This window comes from Nuphar pumila, chromosome 6, assembly GCF_984573655.1.
Source record: "Nuphar pumila chromosome 6, dmNupPumi1.hap1.1, whole genome shotgun sequence".
In the NCBI taxonomy this organism is placed as follows: Eukaryota; Viridiplantae; Streptophyta; class Magnoliopsida; order Nymphaeales; family Nymphaeaceae; genus Nuphar; species Nuphar pumila.
In genome coordinates, this window is record NC_143254.1 from 1,282,691 (window position 1) to 1,306,028 (window position 23,338).

General features: G+C 37.0%; 1 protein-coding gene across 3 annotated transcripts in view; it reads right to left on the reverse strand.

Annotated features, from left to right (window-relative positions):
- The window catches only part of LOC149833615 (uncharacterized), a 33,666-nt gene that overhangs the window by 6,855 nt on the left and 3,473 nt on the right, over window positions 1-23,338 (reverse strand). For 2 of the 3 annotated variants that reach the window (XM_090010908.1, XM_090010907.1), the window contains exons 4-16: window positions 19,519-19,635; window positions 19,224-19,370; window positions 18,316-19,025; window positions 12,126-12,247; window positions 11,936-12,027; window positions 11,595-11,814; window positions 10,833-10,899; window positions 8,037-8,185; window positions 7,832-7,902; window positions 7,568-7,741; window positions 7,284-7,355; window positions 5,855-5,956; window positions 5,684-5,773 (exon numbers count right to left, since the gene is read on the reverse strand). In XM_090010908.1, the coding sequence (XP_089867034.1) occupies window positions 5,684-5,773; window positions 5,855-5,956; window positions 7,284-7,355; window positions 7,568-7,741; window positions 7,832-7,902; window positions 8,037-8,185; window positions 10,833-10,899; window positions 11,595-11,814; window positions 11,936-12,027; window positions 12,126-12,247; window positions 18,316-19,025; window positions 19,224-19,370; window positions 19,519-19,635 (2,133 nt within the window). The remainder of the gene's footprint in view (window positions 1-5,683; window positions 5,774-5,854; window positions 5,957-7,283; window positions 7,356-7,567; window positions 7,742-7,831; window positions 7,903-8,036; window positions 8,186-10,832; window positions 10,900-11,594; window positions 11,815-11,935; window positions 12,028-12,125; window positions 12,248-18,315; window positions 19,026-19,223; window positions 19,371-19,518; window positions 19,636-23,338) is intronic. The other variant, XM_090010909.1, reaches the window with a different exon arrangement.

The following is a 23,338-nucleotide window of genomic DNA, read 5'->3' on the forward strand; positions in this document are numbered from 1 at the left end:
TGCAGCATGTAATTCAGAACCTGTGCATGCATTCCAACCATGCCAAGGCTCCCCTACTTATGCATTATCATGTTGTCTTACACCCAACTTGTTAAGTTGGGTGGCGTGGTGAGTGGTGCACACCCAGGATTGCGAGAGACATGAGACTTTTGGAAAACCAAGGCAGTTGCAGGCTCACACTCTCCTATCATCCTTCTGTACCAAGAAGCATGGCAACCACAAATCAAGATTGCGAGAAGCCGCTTCCAGTTGCTCTGTCAATATTTGTCACCACTGGCATGAGCGCTAGGCATGCATGGTCACACCCCGGACGCCTCGAGGACAAGGCACATTTGAAGGAGAGAGTATTGATAGTACCCTTCCTATAGCGCCACAAGAGGCTCAATCAATGAGCCAAGAATCGGTTAAATGGAGTGATAACACATGTAATAACAAGGCAAAAGTAGGCCTCGATTGGTTTGGGTGGGGGAGGGGGTGTCTTAAAGAATTCTATTGAGCGGTTTAGGGGTCTTGAGTTTGGACCAGTCAGGTGAGAACTACCGTAACCATTTAGTTTGAGAGGGATGTATATATATTTGCCCTATATAATGAGCTCTATTAAATGAACAAAATTTTCCCTCTTGGGATTTAGAAGGTGCTTCCCCTTGAAATGAAGCAACCCCCCCCACCCCACCCCCCGTTGTTCCATACCTTCCATCTTCCACCTCTCTGCACCTTGATACCACCAAGGTCACACACCTCGGTGACCCTTATAATGAAATACAAAAGCACAAGTAGATGCCACTTATGGGCTTACAAAAACACAATATAACACAAGAGCACAAAGAACTCTTATGGGTCAATACAAGAATAAAAGCATAAATCCATTAATGGGCAAGAGAAAGAAAAAAATATACAAATTTATATTTCAGCAAGTGCTTGAGACAAACTCATAATACAAAAGGGAGAAATGGCCCTATTTATGACCAAGTGCCATAGTTCCTTTCCTACAAAAGAGAGAAAAGCCAAGCCACAACCGAGATTACAAAAAATAAAAATAAAAACAGAAAATCAATAAAATAAAAGAGTACAAAGACCATGGTTGCCATACGAGGAAGCGGGAGCAAAAAGCGAGGCACTTTCAAAATTTTAGGAAGCAGGAAGCGTGAGACGACTTAGGAGTGAATCAGGAATCGTCTCGGAAGCGAACCGGAAGCGACCTAGGAAGTGAGGGGAAGCAAAAAAAGAGAAAAAAAAATAAAAATAAAAATAAAAATAAAAAAATGGGAGAAGCAAGAGGGAAGCACGCTTTCAAAAGAAAAAATGGCGCTTCCCACTTACCTAGGCGTTTCCGGTAACTCTGAAAAAAGACCTTTGTCCCTAGTAACTATTGTGCCCCTAATGGACACAGCCTATAACAACACTGAGAAAAGATTGAAATACCCCTAATAGGTATTTCATGTTACAATAATGTACAAATACTGAAATATATATATATATATATATATATATATATATATATATATATATTTAACAATACCCATGTGCATTATCCACCCACCCGCGACCCTCCCATCCCATGCTCACACAACCAATCCCATGCTCACACAACCAATTGCCCACTTCCCCCACACTACCAATGGCATTGCTAGCCTCCTACAAGAGTGCCATCACATTGTATAGTAAACAACAATATACAAAACCATACCTACATGTTTTTTTCATGATAAAGATTTTCACTCTTAGAGGACATCAATGTATGCATGCAAGTATCTGTGTTTACATATACTACTATGGCATGGTCAACTTGTTTCAAACTGAGTGACCCAAATAAGAAGATATTTTTAACATGACAGCTCAACTAGATACTCGTAGAGAAATAGGCCAGAGGCCAGATAAATCATGATATAAATGTAATGAAATGAGAACCTTACACGAAAGCGCAAATGCATGCAATCGGTGTCTATCAAAGACACTACAACCATAACCCACAAAAGAGTATAAAAGGAATAGCACAAAGATAAAAAAAAATCTTTATTTCATATGAAAAATGCTTAAGAAGCATTGAAATAACAAGGGAGAGGGGATCACCCCTATTTATACAAAATGAGAGAGTGAGAGGGAAGAGCTCTTCTCAAAGAGTCGTTGGAGCTAGTCCAACGACTCTATTTATAGCCGTTGGACTAGGTCCAACGACTATTCAACTAGTCAAGATCTAGGATCTTGACTAATTTAAAAGTCGAGTTCAATACGAACTAGACAAAAATAAAAAGCAAAAAATAAATAGAAAAATAAATAAATAATATATTATATTATTATATTATATATAGTTAAATTTTTATATTTTTAACACCCCCCTCAAACTTACGGTACAATGAGCGAAAGTTTGTTTAAGAGAAAATGATATCTAGGAGCAGCGAAAGGTTTGGTGAAAAATCCGCTAATTGATATTCTGATGTAACATATGGCAGATTAATGGTTCCAATGTAGATACTCCTCTCAGACATAGTGACAATCAATTTCAATATATTTGGTGCATTCATGAAATGTTCAGTTGCTGGCAATATACATCGCACTCTTGTTGTCACAGCATATGTGTGAAGCTTGTGTCACTTCAACTCCCATGTCAGCCAACAGACATCTGAGCCAAACTACTACTATTATCGTGGTTGTCATGGCTCGATATTCAGCTTCGGTGAATGAAAGAGAGACCTTCTGATGTTTTTTGCACCGCCACGAAATCAAGGATTCACCTAAGAAACCACAAAAACCAGTAGTTGAGTGCCTGTTATTAAGATCACCACACTAATCAACATCAGTATAAGCAATTAAATCTAACGAAGAGGAAGCAAATAAAAAGAGGCCTCGTGAGGGGAAGGACTTAATGCATCTAACAATACGCAAAACTGTTCACATAAAATGAAAAGATTATCATTTCATGATAGAACTTTTGTTTCATCTAGATCACCTGAATTAATACATTCGGATGTTTGGGGTTCCGCACTGCACATTTCAAAAGGCAGATATACATATATAATTTTTGTTGATGACTTCTCTAGGCGTACTTAGATTTACTTAAGAATAAATCTGAGGTTTTTTCACATTTTAAATCATTTCACAAAATAGCTAAAAGCAAATTTCAAAATAATTTCATTTTTCGCACTGATTCAAGAAGAGAATTTATGTCAAAAGAATTTAAAAACTATCTTAACTTACATGGCATCACACATCAAAGATTTTGCCCACACACACCACAACAAAATGGTCTGGTTGAACGAAAACATTACCACATTATGGAAACCACTAGGACCTTATTAATAGCAAATCAAGTTCCAAAAGAATTTTGGCCAGAAGCAGCTCTAACTGCTACCTATCTCATTAATTGAATGTCATCTTCTCCTTTAAAAAATATAATTCCAATTAAGAAACTTGTCATCATCTCTTGATTACTCTAGAATGAGAGTTTTTGCATGCAAATGTTTTGTTTTCACCAACAAGAATGATGAACTCTCCCCCTGTGTCATTCTTTGTACCTTCTTAGGTTATGCAGATAATAAAAAAGGCTATAGATGTTTTGATTTTAAAAATGAAAATTGTATCTATCAAGAAATGTATCCTTTTTGAAAAAGAAAAGTTTTTTTTATTTTTAAAAAACCAAGGAAGCAACCGAATATTCCTTTTCAATGGATCTAACTTCGAAATCTGATGGATGTGTCCATGAATACGATTTAGATGATGGACAAGGTACTATTGATTATAAACATAATGTTGCTAATGAAGAGCAAACCAGAGTTACCAGAAGCGCCCAGGTAAGTGGAGAAGTGCGCTTCGAAAGTGCGAAATGTCGTGCTTTCGAAACGTGCGGGGAAGCGCCATTTTTTAATGAGAATTGCGCTTCCCTTTTATGGGAAGTGTGCTTCCCTTTAATGAGAAACACACTTCCCTTTTATGGGAAGCACGCTTCCCTTTTATGGGAAGCACGCTTCCCTTTTATGGGAAGCACGCTTCCCTTTTATGGGAAGCACGCTTCTCATCGCGCTTCCTCCTCACTTCCTCCATTTTTTTTATTTTTATTTTTATTTTCGCTTCCCCCTTGCTTCCTAGGTCGCTTCCGAGACGATTCATGATTCGCTCCTAAGTGGTCCCACACTTCCCGCTTCCTAAAATTTTGAAAGTGCCTCGCTTCTCGCTCCCGCTTCCTCAACTGGCAACCATGGAGCAAACCCATAGGGACACCAATTTACAATACTCAAGACGTAAAGAATCCAATCTCCCATGTGCATTGGAAAAATACTTTGAAGCACAAACCAAAAGATCATCTAGAATTTCTAAACCTCACGAAGAATGTGTGTCCTGCGAATCGTTTTTACCCATATATATGGCATTTATTGCATTAATATACTCATATGTAGAACCTTCATCCTATTCTCAAGCCAAAAACCATATAGAGTGGGTTAAAACCACGAAGGCAGAGTTGAAAGCATTAGAAAGGACTAACACTTGGATTATTCAAGATATTTTTTTAAGAAAGAAACCTATAAGTTGTAGGTGGGTTTATAAAGTTAAAACCAAAAGTGACAGGACTTTTGAAAGGTATAACGCTAGATTAGTGGCCAAGAAGTCTTCCCAAGAATATGGCATCGACTACGAAAAAACCTTTGCTCCAGTTGCTCGGATGACCATCGTCAGGATACTAATAGCCTTAGCCTCTATTCGAAAATGGTACATATTTCAAATGGACATCAAGAATGCTTTTCTCAATGAAAACCTAGTTGAAGAAGTTTATATGGAAGCACCACCCGGTATTAATATCCCTAAGGGTAAAGCTCTTCGTTTAGAAAAAGCTCTTTATGATCTTAAACATGCACCAAAAGCATGATACGACAGGTTTAGTCATGTTATGCACCATGTAATGAAATGAGAATCTTCCACGAAAGCGCAAATACTTGCAATCGGTGTCTATCAAAGACACTACAACCATAACCCACAAAAGGGTATAAAAGGAATAACACAAAGATAAAAAATAATAATCTTTATTCATATGAAAAATGCTTAATAAGCATAGAAATTACAAAGGAGGGGATCATCCCTGTTTATACAAAATGAGAGTGTGAGAGGGAAGAGCTCTTCTCAAAGAGTCGTTGGAGCTAGTCCAACGACTCTATTTATAGTCGTTGGACTAGCTCCAACAGCTATTCAACTAGTCAAGATCTAGTTGGATCTTGACTAGTTTAAAAGTCTAGTTCAATACGAACTAGACAAAAATAAAAAGAAAAAAGAAAATAAAAGAAAAAAAGAAAAAATAAATGAATAATATATTATATTATTATATTATATAGAGTTACATTTTTATATTTTTAACAATAAAAACAAACAAAATAAAAATGAAACAGTAAACCCAAGAAGATATGAACTGTGCAAGACACCACATTTTGATATACAACCACCAGTTCAAATGAAGATATGAGAATGCAATAAGTGTTGGTAATCTCATGATAATCCTGAACTATTAAACCAACCATTTTTAATATGAGATTAACAGGAAATAATACTTTGACACGTCCGGTAAAATAAATCTAGAGTTTATTGCTAATGCAGTCCACACCATGCAAAAATCTATAACTAACCACCAAAAAGAACAAATTTCCATAATTCAAGCAGCAAAATAGACACCATGTGCACACCAATATGAAAATCTACTTACGGAACGAATATTTGAAATATTTGACTTTGCTTTTAGAGTTTCAACATCCCTCTCCAACTGTTGCTTCCAATCTGAGAGCAGATTTTCATCCTGCCAAAACCTTAACTAATCAACTAAAAGCTAAGCACAAAGTGAAGATCACAGAGGCAGCACTGCTTTACATGCACATACCTGTGGACTTTGGATAGTCACTTTATTCGGAAAAAGTTTAGATAATAACTTCATAGCCTTCGTAATTTCCTTTCCTCTCTCATGTAGTCTGCTAAAACTATCCTGAATACAAAGCAAAACTAGATTAAAAACAACTATAAATGTAAGTAACAAGAACTTATATGAATTGACAACAGATGACACAGTGAGCACAAATGACATCCTTTACCTATGACCATGGAAGGCCATATCCCAAATAAACATAGATAAGACATGATGACAAACTCATGAATGGCAGCAAATCACCAAGATTCCTTTATATATTAAAGCATCCTAGAATTCTTGAACAACCCAGGATAATTTCTGATAAAAAAAATTAAGTTTTTTCCTCCCCACTGGCACCATCATTTGAAGAAGAGGAAACAGGTAAAATAGATGACGGAAAAGGCCCCATCCATTTATATGTTTAAACAAGTGGAACTGGGAAAGCAACATATCCATATTCCCAAGGAGAGCATAATTATCATATGATATGGAACATCATTTATCCTGGTACCAAGTTGAGCATTGAATAACAGATACTACTGGAAGACGCACATAAAGGATAAACAAAATGGGAGTACACGACAATCCAAATCTTAAACAGATTACACAACTCAAAGCAAATAAATAATCAATATGGCAGCTTATGGGCATATTGGCTTGATATCAATATAAACTTTTTCAATATGAATAAGTTAAAATAATTACAAAGCATATGATAAAAGGAACTATCCAATAGAAGCTTGGACTGTTCAAAAAGGAAAAAAGAAAAAAAATGTCATGACAACTAGCATAGTTCCCAACAATCATTTTTTAGTGAAAAAAAAAGACAAGAGAGAGAGAGAGAGAACCAGCAAGCATATCCACGTAACAACTAATAATAAGACTATAAATATAGCAATTTAGTTTCTCATCTATGTCACAGGGACTCGGCCAACTAGGTGCTGCACCCGCATCGACGCGACGCGGGTGCGCGTGCGGCACTCGGTGCAGTCAACCTGACCCTGAGTGTGGTCAATGCGCCCAGGGTCATTTATGTCCAACTTTTGGACTTTATATATATATATATATATATATATATATATATATATATATATAATTTTTTATATTTTTGCCGCACCCCCGCACCCAAGTTTTTTGAAAGTGCCGCACCCCCGCACCCGCACCCATGTGAAAGTTTCTCATAAATGGAGTTAATAATACAACATGACTTATCTTAAAAATGGAAAAACCAAGCACACAAAAAGCACTTTATCAGCCTCTCTGTTCTGCAACAATCGAACAGACTATGGAACTACCAGGCAATTACCAAAGCTAGGGTTCACATAAAAGGAGACAAATATAAAAAGAAAATATACCTGATATGAGAATAATGACACTTAAAAAGAAGACATTATGAATTACCTACCGGAAAAGCGAGGTCAATCAGAGCCGTTTGACTGCCTCCAAATTTTGTGAAAAGAAGACCACCAGGTTGTGACTGAATCAGAAAAAGAGAAATGAGGTAATGACAAAAAACACAACAGTTCATGCTCAACGTAACCCATCCTAGCCACAAAAAATCAAAATATTACAAGCACCATCTGTATCTAAAATAAATTTCTTACTAGTCATTCATAATGCCACTATCTTAGCTGCTGTAGGCAAATAAAGATGAAGAATACAAATTTTAATACACGACCTTCTCCTTACCTTCTCCTTACGATTGTCCATTTGAATGTGTGACCCAATCACAACAACATTTTCAGTCAACTTTTCAAGCCTGCTTTTGAGACATGCACACGAATCTGAATTCACAACCAAAGATTTCTCGATGTCTTTCAAGAATAATATCAGGGGACCATTTTTACTTTCGCTGGAGACAACCTGTAAAATGAATATTAGATTAGATGACAGCAATGAGCATCTGAAAAAAGATATTTGAAAGAGCAATTCGATCTAGGACAGCAAGGACACCTCAAACATAGCGTTGACTGCAATCTTGTCGATTTCTTCACCACAAGAATTTTCTAGATATAGATAGTCAGCTGCAAGACAGAAGTGATTCTAATCAATTTAGTCACCAATCGTAATATAACATTGAGAAGAGAGAGAGAGAGAGAGAGATGAGCAAAATGATAAAATAACCAGATAAATAATGTTCATTAAAAGAGAAACCCACCACTGCAGAAGAAACCATGATTTTGCTCACAACGACCACCAAGGTCATTTCCCTCCAGAACTGGTTTATCAAATCTAACACCTACCTTTGAGCATCCATTTTCTTCAAAAGCAAGAAGCACCTTGCCTTTACTACCATAGGATGGACCCCTTAAAATTTACAAAGCAGCACATAATGTTAGACGTGTAGCAGAAAAATGTGTTGTGAGTGTTTGAACATCAACAACATTTAGTATGTGTTAAAAGTTCACCACATTTTCCTACCCTATATACTTTTAGAAATTCCATAATGGTTTCATTCATTAATTTTTGTTATCTAAAACCACAATGGGAACGAAGCAAACCACAAGATAAAGAGAAGAAGAAAACAAGAGAGGGCACAAGATTTACATCGTTCCGCACTCAGGCCTATGTCCATGGGCAAAGAAGAAGCGAAAAATCCACTAGCAAGATGTGAGGAAATGGCGAGATACAAAGATCTCACAACCCTAATCCCCAATACACCCGAAAACTCGCATACCCAACTCCAAAAGGAGGTGGCATTGCATATGAAGAAGAGCACAAAACCCTAGCAAGTACATAGGAAAATTACAAAACTAGATGGCTCCATACCTCTGGGCGAGTAGACCCCGCACCCTCGGAAGAGGTTTGTGGTGGCCTCCAGGCTTGAGCCAATCGCCCAAGCCCTCCGCAACCACCACATAGATCATCAAAGCAGGTCCAGGATTCAAGACAACCACAACAATTATCAATCGTCGCAACCAAGTGAGTTGTAGCAAATTTAGAGAGAATACATTAAAACATGTGCACTCCCAAATATAACAAGTAAATATATCATACTTTTTACACATTACTTGAACAAATTTGAATTGACAAATTTATGAAACCATAATGGCATTTCTAAATTTGTTAGGGTGAAAAAAAAACTGGGGTCAAGTTGATAACGTCCTATGTCACATGGGTGCGGGTGCGGGTGCGGCACAATTTTAAAATTTTTGGACACGAGGACTCGGCAATATATATATATATATATATATATATATATATATATATATATATATATATATATATATATATATATATATATATATATATATATATATATATATATATATATATATATAATTTTATTTTATTTTTAAAATGCCACAGCACTGTGACTGTGCACAGTCACAGTCTGTGACTGCAGCACATCACAGTCTGTGACTGCAGCACAGTCACAGTTTTTATATATATATTTTTAAATAAAAAATATAAAAAATTGGTTTTTTAGGGACATTTTTGGACTCGGTCAAAGTTGACCGAGTCCAAAATGTGGACGGACTCGGCCTGGACTCGTTGACCGAGTCTGACTCGGCGTTGACCGAGTCCGGGCCGAGTCCGAAGCCGCACCCGAGTCCGCACCCGTGTCGGGGCGTGTCGACTCGGGTGCGGCACCTCCTTAGCCGAGTCCGTGTGACATAGATAACGTCCATAAAAAAGTTGTCAAAGTTGATGAAACCCAGTAGTAAACTTGTTAACATCCACTAAAGGCTGCAGAAGCCAAAAAAGACAGGCAACACCTACACACACACCCCTTTCTCTCGACCCTGCCCCAATTGAAAAAAAAAGCAAGTGTGTGTCTTGGCAAGTAGTAAGAGGAGATATGGAAATTTGTAAGGTAATTGAGGCCGTATCTATACACAAGGAGGAGCAAAGAAACAAGACTCATAAGCCAACCTCATGCAACTAGGATAAGGTTTGATGATGACAATGATGATGATAATAATGACATATATACATACTTGATCTTAGCCAAAAGGCCAAAAAGGTGCACACTGGCTTTCATACATGCATACATACATACATATATATGTATATATGTACATATGTATGTGAGGTGTGTATTGTAGTATCGAACCACCCTAACTCATAGTGGTACACTCTTGATTTACATAGATCTGATCTTCCAAAAAAAAAAAACTTTTGATCATGTTTAGCAAGTTTTACTATTTTCATGTCTTAAAGTTGATTCCAGCATGCTATTTTAGGTCATTTCAAGCCACCTTTATCTTCCTGTGACCCGCAAATCAATTTTTTAGCATCTTGAAAATTGAATTATTTAGTATATTTTAGGTATTACTAAACCCACTAATATAGTACATAAACCATGTTAAACACATCAGTACAGACAGATCTAACATTTGGTGGCTAGATCCACACAAGGGAACGTAACATCAAATACCATCATGGTTCACAACCATTATATATATATATATATATAGAGAGAGAGAGAGAGAGATACAAAGAACTTGTTAAGCCTGGCCAAAGGATATGAATCTTGAAAATACATGAAACAGACACGCACGCATATGGTTGCAACACAAGAAATCAAAGAATATACGGATTTCGAGGATAATCTAGAATTATGGTCTGGTATCCTTCCAAACCACAGATATCTGAAACTACATATACCATGGTAGCTTCCAAGTTCCAATAGTGCCACCGGCATATAATATACACACTAACAAAGCAATAGCTTCTGGATCAAGTTTCTAGTCATTTTTATAATGATGCAGAACTCTTCCAAGCAGCAACTTGTTGATTAGGAGAGATTTTCTAAATTATTAGAGAACTATTATTGAGGATGATATGATCAAATCCAAGAATTTCTCAGATATATGTCTCACATCCATAGTTATGTCCACGGTTGTGAACATGTGATATTGAATATATGAGAAAATGTGCAACCAAGAAAGTGTCAAATTCATACTCTAAATAGGATTCAAACTTCACACAGAAAACAGCAGAGGAATACCTGAGAGGAGTATGAAGTGATGGATATGCCGACACAGGGAGTGAACCCAAATATTTTACTCGATCACCTGAAAGTTTACCATTTGAATTATATAAGCAGCTAACAGATCATAACTCAAGAAACTAAACAATTTATAATAATGCGAAAAATAACAAAACAGAATGCCAAGCTTATCAGCTATATACAGAGATCGACACAACTTCTCAATTATTATATTTAAGCATAGTCGTCAGTATTTCTGTCGGCTATTTCTTTGTGAGGGCTTTTCACGAGAGATATTAGAAGTTATTTTTCTCAAGAAAGCTTCAGGAAAATCTTGTCATTTAAAAAAAATAAAAATATATTGAATAATGCAAAATAAGAAATAACAAGTTTGAGTAGTATTGTTATTACAAAATAAAAACAGTTAGAAAGTTGTAAATAAAATAGAAACAAAGAATCAGAAAAAAATACATAATATAAAAATAATATTGTTTCAAAATTATCATGATATTTTCAAAATATTGGCATGTGTTTAGGCGCCTGTGTTTTTTATTGTTGTATCAGAGACACATTTGGTCCTCAAATCACTTACCTGACAATTGTTTAGTCAAACAAACTAACTACAATGTGCTCAATTAATTCTTCAACAAAAAATACCACCAAAAGACACAAAGGTAATTTAATACCTTGGGCAGGTGCTTGCATGTAACAACTGAAAGTTGGGTGGCTTTTTCTGATTAATAAGAATTCAGTCAGTAAGATAAAAATAGTGAAGCTTACCTTTTCTGAATGTATTCCTTGATGGTGCAGTTGAACCCACTTGTTTCGATGGGGATTTGGAATTAAAGGCAGAAGAGCATACAGTATCAGCTTCAACACTGGCAGTTGATTTCTTCTGCTGCAAAGCATCCGACTGAGAAGAACGATGTTTGATGGCACTAGATGATTTCTCAGCTCTTACTCCGTCTCTTATGACATCTGTATCTTTTGAAGATAAGCCCTGAGAATAACACACATTACAAAGGCAGTGAGACCATACATTAGACTCCTTAAAGCTTCTAGTGGTACACGGTGCAACATAAACATGTACACACATGCATAAAAATAAAATGAGAACTTACGCTAGACAATGAATTAGTATCAACTATAAGTAATTTGGCACCAAAATGGCCTGCAAGTGCCTTTGTCAATGTTTCCTGATATATCTCAGATCCTGTAGGGAGGTGACAGAAGGCATATGTCAGCAGCATTTACGGATGAAACTGGCTGCCGCTTGTAACCCCCACAAATTTCCGAGTATAGGACGAGTACCTGAAGGGCCAGATAACAAAACTCTTGGACTAACAGTAGGAAGATCTGTAGTAAATTTTGCGAATTCCTTGCGCTTCAAATGTATGTAGATGGGACAAATCAATGCATTTTTTGTGTTTTCACTGCACACAAAAGAGTTATCATATTGTAGCTCAAAATGTTAACATATTAGCATATCTATGCATAAACTAAAGCAATTCATCGCATAAGAGCAATAAAACAAGTAAAATGCAAGGTCAAACATTTCATGCAGCTGAAGGCAATAGTTACAATTAAGAGTTAATGAGGCTGTTTTATTACAAATATGGCTAAGATAAAGTTCCATTGATGCTCTCTCACCTTTCTCACCACAAAAAGAAAAGGGGGGGGGGGGGAGTTCAAACTAATTATTTCCCAATCCCAATTCTCCACCTCATTTGTGGTATTTTCTCAGCATTTCATTTAAAAACCAATTCCTTCCAACATCAACAAAAGTAAAAGCTTTGTTACCCCCAACCACAAATTTGGATCCACTAAATCATGAACAGAAACTATTTGAATCATTCCAAAAATCCATAATCATCCAGTTTCTAATAATCCCTTCTCCATAACAGAATTCTGCAAAAAATAATATACATTATCTGCCACCTGGTCTTAATGTTTGAGGACCCCATATGCACAAAGAGCTAAGTACGTTTCTCACATGTCCAATCAAAACTCAAACTTGCCGCATTACAAACTAAGTTGAAACTCAGGTTAAAAAAAAAGATAAGAATACATGTACACAAATATGTGTTTACATCTCAAGGTTATAGGTCATGAGTCATGCAACTTGATCAATATACAGAACCAGATCATGATCAACATGAAATATGTGAGCTGCCGACATCAAGTAAAGAATGCTATAGTGGTAGACTCTAATGAAAGCAAAGTAGAAAAACACAGAAACTGCATCCAAGAATGATTCCAGAAAGCTTATGTCCTCAAATACCAAAAAAAAAAAGTGGTCATTACCCTTTTTTAAAGACTCCAGTATTGACCCTCAGCAGCCTCCAAGAGTCCAACTCCTGTTGGTGCATGACAAGATGGAATATCTGGTATATTATGAATTTCAACGTATTGCAGTATTCCAACACTTAGCCCCCAATTCTTTCATCAAATCTCAGTCTTCTATTTAGGACAGCTGGGATGGGCAGGTAAGCTCGCCAGAATGTTGTTTGCTCTCAATAAATCAAACAGATATTTATGGTGACAGAAGATCATTATACCCTAAGTCACACGGACTCGGTTAAAAGGTCGACGCATCTGCGTCGATACACCCCAACATTGGGTGCGGCTTCGGGCACGAGGCGGACACAGTCAACTAAGTGTCGGACTCGGTCAACGCATCAGGGCCGAGTCAGTCCACATTTTGGACTCGGACAACTTTGACTGAGTCTATTTTTGTCCATTTGTTTTGGTAAGTTTGTGTTGTTACTTCAATAGAATTACTTTTTTATTTTTGCTTTAAAATTTACAATCTTATTATTGTTATATATATATATATTTTAACATATATATATATATATAGCCGTGTCCCCGTGTCCAAAATTTTTGAAATTGCTCCGCACCCGTGTCGTACCCATACCCGCACCCATGTGACATAGATTATACCCCTTCTTTATTAAACTTCTGTTCTTTTTTTCTTTTTTCTTTTTTGGAGAAGCAATAAGGTTCCATCAGAAAACTAGAACATGGTGATGAGGAGTCAAGGCGCATGCATATGATACACCTAGTCACAAGCCAAGCTAAATCAGCCTACAAATCAAGGGTCCAATTTTAGTTGAACCAGTTCATGCCAAGTCCTCGTTAGGCATTTTGTTCAAGGCACATGCAAGAATCTCTCTTTGCATGGACAGAATAGAAGTAAGTCTGGGGTATATCCCTCTAAATATTGTCTCATTTTTTTGAAGTCAAATGAACCACCATGAGGATTGAATCCACCATTTCCATACCATCCTCCATTTTGAGCTCCTGAATAGTTGATTTGGCCCCACTTCTAATGCATGTCAGCAGCTCCATCGTTATTATGAAGATAGTTCCGAAGACAGGCAATACCAAAACGTACAAGTGAGGTTTCCTTCTCCCCATGATATAGGTAACACATATTTGCAAGGTTCTAGCAGTTTCTTTTTTGTTTTCCTGCAGAATGACTTTACATAAGGAGACATCATCTGGAAGCCTTTTAAACTATTCAAATCCTTCACATGATGTACTTTTTAAGAGTACATCAATTTCATTTTATCTTCTACATCAAGCATGAAATTAGCATATCATCATCTACACAGAAAGAAGAGCAGTACTTTTATCATAACATATGACGCACAAACTTAAGTTGACTCTATTGGAAATCCATGTTCTATTGATACTTCGACAAATAGTTTTAACTTTTAACCACACCAAAATGCTTGTTTCAATCCATAAATCACACACTTCAATTTACAAGCCATGTGACTGAAATATCCTTAATGGTAACCTATCAGCTGTTCCACCTAAATTTTACTTTAAGACCACCACTAAAAAAAAAATATTTTTTGTCCACCCAGTACGGCTCGAACATCAATATCAAGGCACAAAATGATAACACCAAGCTAATTTTAATAAATAGACTAACAAACAAATCATACTCCATTTTGTTTTCATTATTGTAGCAGCAACTACTCTTGCTTTGAAGTTTGAAACTCACAACAGAATCATTGACCTCACATTGAATATGACCTCGGTCATGTAATTCTTCCTTTTGGATTTACAAGCAAATGCCCAAGCTCTACATTTCTTAGTGCTGGACTCTCCTCAAGCATGGCTTCAATTCATATAACATTCTTGACATCGACCTCATGTAACAGGTTCATGATTCTTCAAAGTCTTAGTCAAACAGTTCTTCTAGAACAAGAGACATAGCTCATCCACTTCTCTATTGAATACCATCTCATGATTGATCTCCTTGACTGGATCTGAATATGATTTAGAAATGACCCTTTTCCCACATTAATTATTCATTGGATTACTGATTTGTTTCCAACAGCATGTCATACCATCCTCAATTATCTCTTGTAATAACTTGGTTGCCAGCAACTGATCCATCATAATTTTCTTCATTAAATTCCTCATGTTGGAATTAGTAGGACTTGTATCTCCAATGGCATACCACCATTTCCATATGCTTGCATAGCTTCTCTTACTATTAGCCTAGAACTTGCATCTCCTTGTTTTCTATGGAATATTGGGAACCTACCATCAACACCACTTATATGGTTTGTATTAATGGATTTATTCAATTTTGTGTTTTATCACAAATTAAACTTCTCATCCTTTGTATCATAAAATTCTAGACCGTAATAGGAGTAATGTTCATCAAAAATAGCATGCTGGACACAATCACCTTTGTAGTCCTTTGTGGATAACACCTATACCATAGGGGAGTATACCATGAAAATATGCATGATTTAGCTTTAGGGGTCAAGTTGTACAACATGCCATGACTCGTAATTGTTGTCTCTAGTGGAACAGAAATTATGAGACATTTACATTAGCCCAGTTTAGGAGCAGGATCGGCCATGAAACCTAGTACCTCAGACATGGCTCGGATCAAACAAATTTTTCTATCTGTGGAAACAGTTGGATAAAAGTTATCCTTGTTATCCATTCACTAAATATGACCTATATTGAATTATTCACCTATCCCCAAATTCCCTATTCTTCCCCTTTACAAGTGCAATCTAAGTCAAAGTTTCTTGGTTTCAGTTCAGATAGGATCTCGAATTTTCTTTTTTCTGAAAGCTAAGAAAAGAAACAAAAATCTTTTTCTGTTTATATTAAAGAGACATTTTACACACCAAGTGTTTGCTCCCTCAACAAATCCATTGTTTGGTCCCTCTCCTCTCCTTCCATTGATCCATCAAGAATATGTCCCCAACAATGGCTTATCTGTGGTTGACCAGCGAAATTGCACATAGTGCTGAAGAACTCATTTCAGGGATTTCTTCAACATACCTTGGTACACTAGTGTCCCCAGTGCACCATCAATATCAATATCTTCCACCTCTTTCAGCTCTGCCTAGCTGATCTCCAACATTACCACCCTATTCCAACTCTTCTTCATCCACTATGACTAAGATCTTAAAACCTCTCCATACATCCTTCCTATCACTGCCTTCTCTTTGATAACACCAGCTCATCAAAAGATCCTACAAGATTTACAAATGAAAGAAGAGCAAGCACAGTCCAATTAGCATCATTGGTGGTTCATCACTCTTTATACTGAACTCCACTGAATGCTAGGAAGACATAAGATTGAATGCTCAAAAGAATGAAAGGAAGTGAAAGACCTTTCTACCAGGGCGCTCAGCATCATATGCTAAGACAGCAATTGGAGGAAGTACTGGAGGTCCAGGCGGTGGGTATCCAGAAAAGGAATAGTGGAAGTGATCAGGCAAATAAATGCCTGGCAGGAAGAGTCAAAAACAAGAAATTCAAGGGATTTGAAATGCCAAGTACCTTTTAAGCTGTCACATAGACACGGCTATTTGGTAGCTGTACCCATGTCGACACGGGTGCGAGTACCAGACGCAGCACGGGTATGGGATGGTCCAGATCGGGTCGGGTCCAACCCTGACCCATCCTTTTTTTTTGTTTCTCGGGCGAAAGGCAGGGAGGAAAAAGAAAAAGGAAGAGGAAGAAGGAGAAGAAAATAGAAGATGAGAAGGAAGAAGAAAAAGAAAAAGGAAAAGAAAGAGAAAGAAAAAGAGAGCGAGAGGGCATACAGGTTAGGTTGGGCCCTCTCCTCCTCTTCTTCTTCCAATCTGTCAGAGAGAGAGAGAGGGCATACGGGTGACCTTCTCTTCATCTTCTTCTTCTTCTTCTTCTTCTTCTTCTTCTTCTACTACCAATTTGCCCGCACACGAGAGAGAATGGGAGAGAGGGTGCCCTCTCGGCCGAAAGTTCGAAACCCACCTGAGAGAGAGAGAGAGAGAAAAAGAGGGGTTTCGTGCCCACCCACTTTTTTATTAAAAAAGGTGGGTCTTGATCATATAGATCCACACTTTATCTAGACACAGAGAGAGAGGGGGAAGGGGGCTTTCATGCCCTCTCAGCCGAAACCCACCCACCTTTTTATTAAAAAGGTGGGGTCTGGATTTAGTGTGGACCCTAATATAGGTCCACACTTGATCTAGAACCAAACTCTCTCTCTCTCTCTCTCTCTCTCTCTCTCTCTCTCTCTCTCTCTCTCTCTATATATATATATATATATATATATATATATATATAGTTGGGTCCCTGTACCCTCATTTTTTAAAATTTTCGTGTTGTACCCTCCATACCCATACACATGTAACCTAGCTTTTAAGTACCTTTCAAACTCTACGATGTCCCAACCCTTTCCATTTTTAAACATCAACCCTGGGCATTGGAAGTCACAAGATGGTTCAAGAAATTTTGAAAATGTCTCCTTGATAGTCACAGTAAAAAACAGGAATTCCAGGGACCTGAAATAGCCCAGTACCTTCCCAATTCTTTGATGCTCCCCTCAGTCCACTTTCAAACATGGGACTTAACCTGGACATAGAGAAATTATAAATTACCAAATCACCTATAATGCACTCCCCCAGGTAGAGCCTTAGTCTTTATGTTGGTGACCAATTTAAATTCATTTATTGAAAATTTAATTCTTTCTTAAATGGAATCACACATCTGAATGCAATAATCCAAGGCAATGGGATATCTTGTGCAAATGGCATACTTTGGCAACACAGCCTTAGGTACCCTACTAGTTAATACATTGTTAGCAACTGAAGAACAAGTCAATTAGTCGTCAAATATGTCCCTTGAATATGTTTCAACATCACATGAAGCATGGCCAATGCATTTGGAGTTCAGGAACTTGGCCATATTTATATGACACTGAACATACCGTGTGATTACTGAGGAGAAAGGAGATATATTCTTGACTTCAATTACAAAATAATGACAGGTAGCAATGCCAAATGCAACAAGACGTATAAAAAGAAAAAGATCTCAGCATATTTGCTTGATCAGATCAAATTTTCACGAAAGCAACACATAACAAAACATAAACTTATTATAATCACCAAAAATGGAATTCCTTTTCTGTATTTAAAATATTATTAGAAAGAAGATATTCAAAGTAAACTGAACTAATGGATTCTAATACCTTAAATAATAAGGGAAGTTATCAAATGAGACTTGAATGTTCGTTCCATCGAGAATTGCTTCACGCAGGTTGTTCTTAAAAGCTTGACATTTAGCAGTCAATGACAAAAGCATTGACGGATCTGAATCCTTCAACATTTCCCTTCTGTCCTCAAGTATTTGTTTGAAGAAGGACCCACTCGGATCCATGTCAGCTGTATCCCTTAACATACGCATAATTTTTCTATGGGAAATGGACTTAAAGTTAAACCGTCCATTATCTGAATTAATATCTGCATTAATACCAGTATCAGATTCCATGTTTCCAATATTAAGATCCACTCTGGATGTCTGTTCAGCTGGTGCAGATGCATTATCATTTAAAGGTACATCAGTTCCAGAATTTTGATCAGCACTGTCTTTCCTGGCACTGTTATTGATATCAATCACAGGAATTGAGTCGTCTGGTACTTCAAAAGGAGAAGATAATGCAGGTGTCTCCATTCCTTGTTGGACATCTTCATTGCTCTGGGTAGGTGGCGGAAGAAGTGACAGATCATTCCCAAGATTGGATAGAGATGCCAATATTGATGCCCCAGCCACAGCAGACGCATCGCCAGATCTTGCTTCAACATGAAGTTCTTTAACAGGAGCATTATGAGCCTCTGTAATTCCCAATGAAGAAGGTGCTGCAGGTGTAGGCACATTCTCATTTGTATGCGGACAGAAAATCTGTATCGATTTTAAGGAATGCCATGAAGCAAGAATGTCAAGATGCCCATAAGAAACAAACTTACAGCTTTGGCTACACAAGAGGCAACAGAAAAAAAAATTCTAATGAAGAATGAAAAACTTTTGCAACGCCAAGTTATTTAGGTTAAACTGTTAAAGTGTATGCATGTAGAATTCAGGACAGAAAGAAAAGGATACGTAAGAATGATTGCCAGATGAACTAAAAACCAGTTCATCCCCAGCTTTAAGAATGAGCTCTGAATTCTTTTTAACAGGCTTTCCGTTCACCTCAACCGATCCTTTGCCTCCAGCACTTTCTAGTACACTGACGCATCCTTCCTCCCGCTGTTCATATCACCAACAAAAATTTCAGTAAGCAAAATCTTCAAATGTGGGACTAGAATAAAGTATCAGTTAAAAACATGTTAAAACGCAACATCTATTCAGTGTGTGCAGAAATGCTAATAAATAAGTCAATAAAATTTTATGTTACCTGCACAAGCTTCAGTTTACACAGAATTGAACTCACAGATGGTTCCTTCAAGTACAAGTTGCAATTTCGACTTTGACCAACCGTGAAAACAGGACCAGACATGAGCAAATGGGGATTCTGGAGACAAAGCTTGTGAAATTCAGGCAAACATCAAGAACAAGAAGACAGTTTTTTTATTATAAAGTCATATAATGAAACTGTAATCTTCTATTTTACAAATCTGCTCCTCAATCCAAAATAACGACCACTAGAGTAAGGCTGTGAACAGACTGGGTCCAAATAGGCCCAGGCTAGGATTAGAATGATAATTACCCTTTCCAGATCCAGCTCCACATAAAAAACAGGCATTACATGGTCAGATTATATAGGGCATAGGCCCAACCAGAAGAACTACGCGCTCATATTTACATTTATCCCTTAAGGAGAAACTGAACTTTGATTAAAATAAACAGATACATGTGACACCGAGTCACTCAGAATACAATTATTCAGAGAGAGATGAACTCTTCAAAAAAATTGTTTACAGATTAATATGCATATTTTGGCAAATTGAACTCTTGATTCATTCATGCCTTAACCAAACATGATTCAATGACCCAGTTTGACAGGATCCAAGTAAGATGCAACCAATAACATCCCTAGTGAGATATTGCATTAAGAAACAATTAAACAGCAAGATCCAACATGCAAAGCTCTGGGTAGTCCTCATTGTTATACTCCATATAAGCCATAGACTTTTATATTCAATATAAACCATAGGTGTCAAACCCATGACAACAGACTCATCCAGTGTCAGCCCATAACCGAGTAAAAAAATCAGTACAACTCAGCAATAGACCAATCTGAGTGGAGTCCAAACATTGACCAGGCCGATTTGGCCGAGTCGTATCTAAAGACTCTTCTTTTTCTCTTCATTTTATGTTATAACAAATTATTGAATCTAATACATACATGCATGTGTGTGTACATATATAATGTTAGACTCAGCCAAGTCAGCCAGATCTTATCTAAAGGCTTTTCTTTTTTCTTCTTTTTAAGTTATAAGATCATGATTTAACCTCTCTCTCTCTCTATAATATATATAGGAAAATCGGTTCCTTTTAGCTGTCCATACGGTGTGGAAAGTGCTGATTTTTTATGTTTCAAGCCATGTTTGGTAAATCTGACCCAACAGATGTGTTTAGCAAGATCCATTTGCTAGGAATGGACTATTGGATCATATTATTTCGATGAGAAGAATATGACTTTATGAGTTTTAAATTTTATAAAAATTCTAAGTCATCGATTTTTTAAGCCGTATAAAAAGAACCTGCTCACATGTCATAATTGGATGATCCAAAAGTCTATTCCTACCAAACAGATCATGTAGATCACATTTGTAATGTTAGACTCTAAAAAAAGAACTAAAAAAGTAAAAATTAAGACTGACTGCACCCTCCCACCATTAGGAGCAAGGTTATATGTATCATGTCGCATCGTACAATATGGTACAATACGTATCATTACTTTTGGGGTTTACGATATGATACACTTGTATTGCGATACGAGTGTGTATCGTACCCGTATCGAGTGTACCATATGATACACCCCTGTATCGTGTTGTATATAGCTTCGGTGCACCTTAAAAAGGCCAAAAACTATTTTTTTCATTTTGGGTTTTAAATACCTTTTGAGGGCCAACTTCTCCATTTGTCTAGAGGCCATTAGAAGTGCATTTCTACATTTTTTTTCGCCCAAAGAAGTGGGTTAAGATAAAAAAATGCATTTCCTCCATTTTTCACTCAAGAAAATGGGTTAAGGCAAAAAAAATCATTATTATGAGTAAAATTACAAAGCTACTCTCCAAAAAAAATTTGTCTCGGAGAGCAATGCCGCCATACAACCCCCCGTCAACTTATTGTGAAGTTGGATCCGCGAAAATTAAATATTTATAACAAAGTAAAAATCAGGTCCCACACTCCAACAAAGATGGCATCAAATGATCCGCCATGGCAATGGGGCACTGAAGTAAAGAGTGAAAACCGATTGAAAATCGAGTGCAACTATTTTCATAATATTTTTATTTATGTAGTATGAAAGTACGAGTCTTGTGGCATGTTCTTAATTGCAAGATATTTAATATTTTGCATGAGATAGTTGATGTTTGATGTCTTATGCAGCTCATAGAGACACAAATACTTCATATGTGATTTTATGATTGTATTTTGTGCAATTCATCATTATTTCATGTGATATGATTTTTTTAGAATTTGTACTAAAATTTTCTGATTTTTTTGGATTTTTTGGATTTTTTGAAATTTTTATTAAAATTTTATGATACATTTATAATATGATACGATACGGTTACTATTGGCCCGACCGATACAGGTAATGATACGCTACTTACAACCTTGTTAGGAGGAAGCAATAGAGAGAGAGAGAGAGAAAGGTTACCTATAAACTAGCTCATGCATACTGCCGTAAAAAGTTCAAAACCTCTAAACAAAAAATACATATGAAAAACCAACATTTGGTGGTGGCAGACCGCTGCTAAAGGTACTTTTAGTGGCAATCACTTTCAGCCCACTACAAAAAATAACCTTGAGTTGTGCTCCGAACGTTGCTAAAGGTCTTTTTTTCATAATCTATGATTATGGGTGATCGCACCCATTCTATATGTATCAAGTTCATACTTCTCAACCCTGTGTGTGTATATAATATATACATGAGTTGTCGAGCCACTAAGTCAAGCTTGACTGATCCGAAGTCGAGTTTAGGGTTTGCTAACCATGATATATGTTCCTAAAAAAGAAAAATATCCTTGCAACCACAATTTCAGTTCAATCGACCTCACAAGGATAAGTGGTACACGATACTAACATCACCCTAATAGCAACTAAGTGGCAACTAGGTGATTTGAAAATGAATAATGAGAGCTCATAAAGCTTTGATACCATGTTAAAATGGTGAATTTGACAAAACTAGCAGAAGGAAAGAGGAAGAATGAGATGTCAAGAATAGGAAGAGAGGGTTGTTTTCAATCAACACTTCCACCTCTTCATTATTTTTCATGAATGAACTCACAATTACGTAGGTACCCATCTAGATATACAAAATTTATGAACACTCATTTGGTGAATCCCTTTGACATGGAAAATTTGTATAGGGCAAAAATGACATTCTCATAATAGACTTTACAACTATTGATGCTAGAGCTTTGCATCATGGTCATGAGAACGGTAAGTTTGAAAACACCATATGCCAATAAGCTAACAAATAAACCACCCAAAGCCCCAACTTTCTTTCAAACCACTCATGATAAAAGAAAGCAGCCAACGACCAACGTGGCAATGCACTGAGCCCCATAAAAGGATCCAGATTGATGATGGATGTTTGAAGTTTTCATATTTGTTCATCATATAATCACAAGTGACACTATTATCCACCATTAGAGCTGCACAAGACCTAAGCTTGAGTTAAGCTTAAATTGGCCAAGGTAAGAGAGAAGTGATATGCTTAGGTTCGACTCCTTACCACCCTTGGGAAAACCATTCTCGCTAAGAAGAGATGGAGCTCGATCTTGGCTCAGCTCGGCTCATTAATTTCAACAAGCGGAGCACGAGCCCATATCCAACCTCGTGATGGAGCTCGGGATGAAATATGAAATGGGTGAATGTACACATAAAATGTAGACATCCCAATCTAAACATGATCTAACTAGCACAATACGAATGAAGAAAACCCATTTTGAAGAAGAGGGGGAATTGGGAGGTGGCGTCATACTAGCAAGTTGTGTAGGAGGAAAGTCCGCTATAAAAGAGAAAAATATCGAGAAACAGTA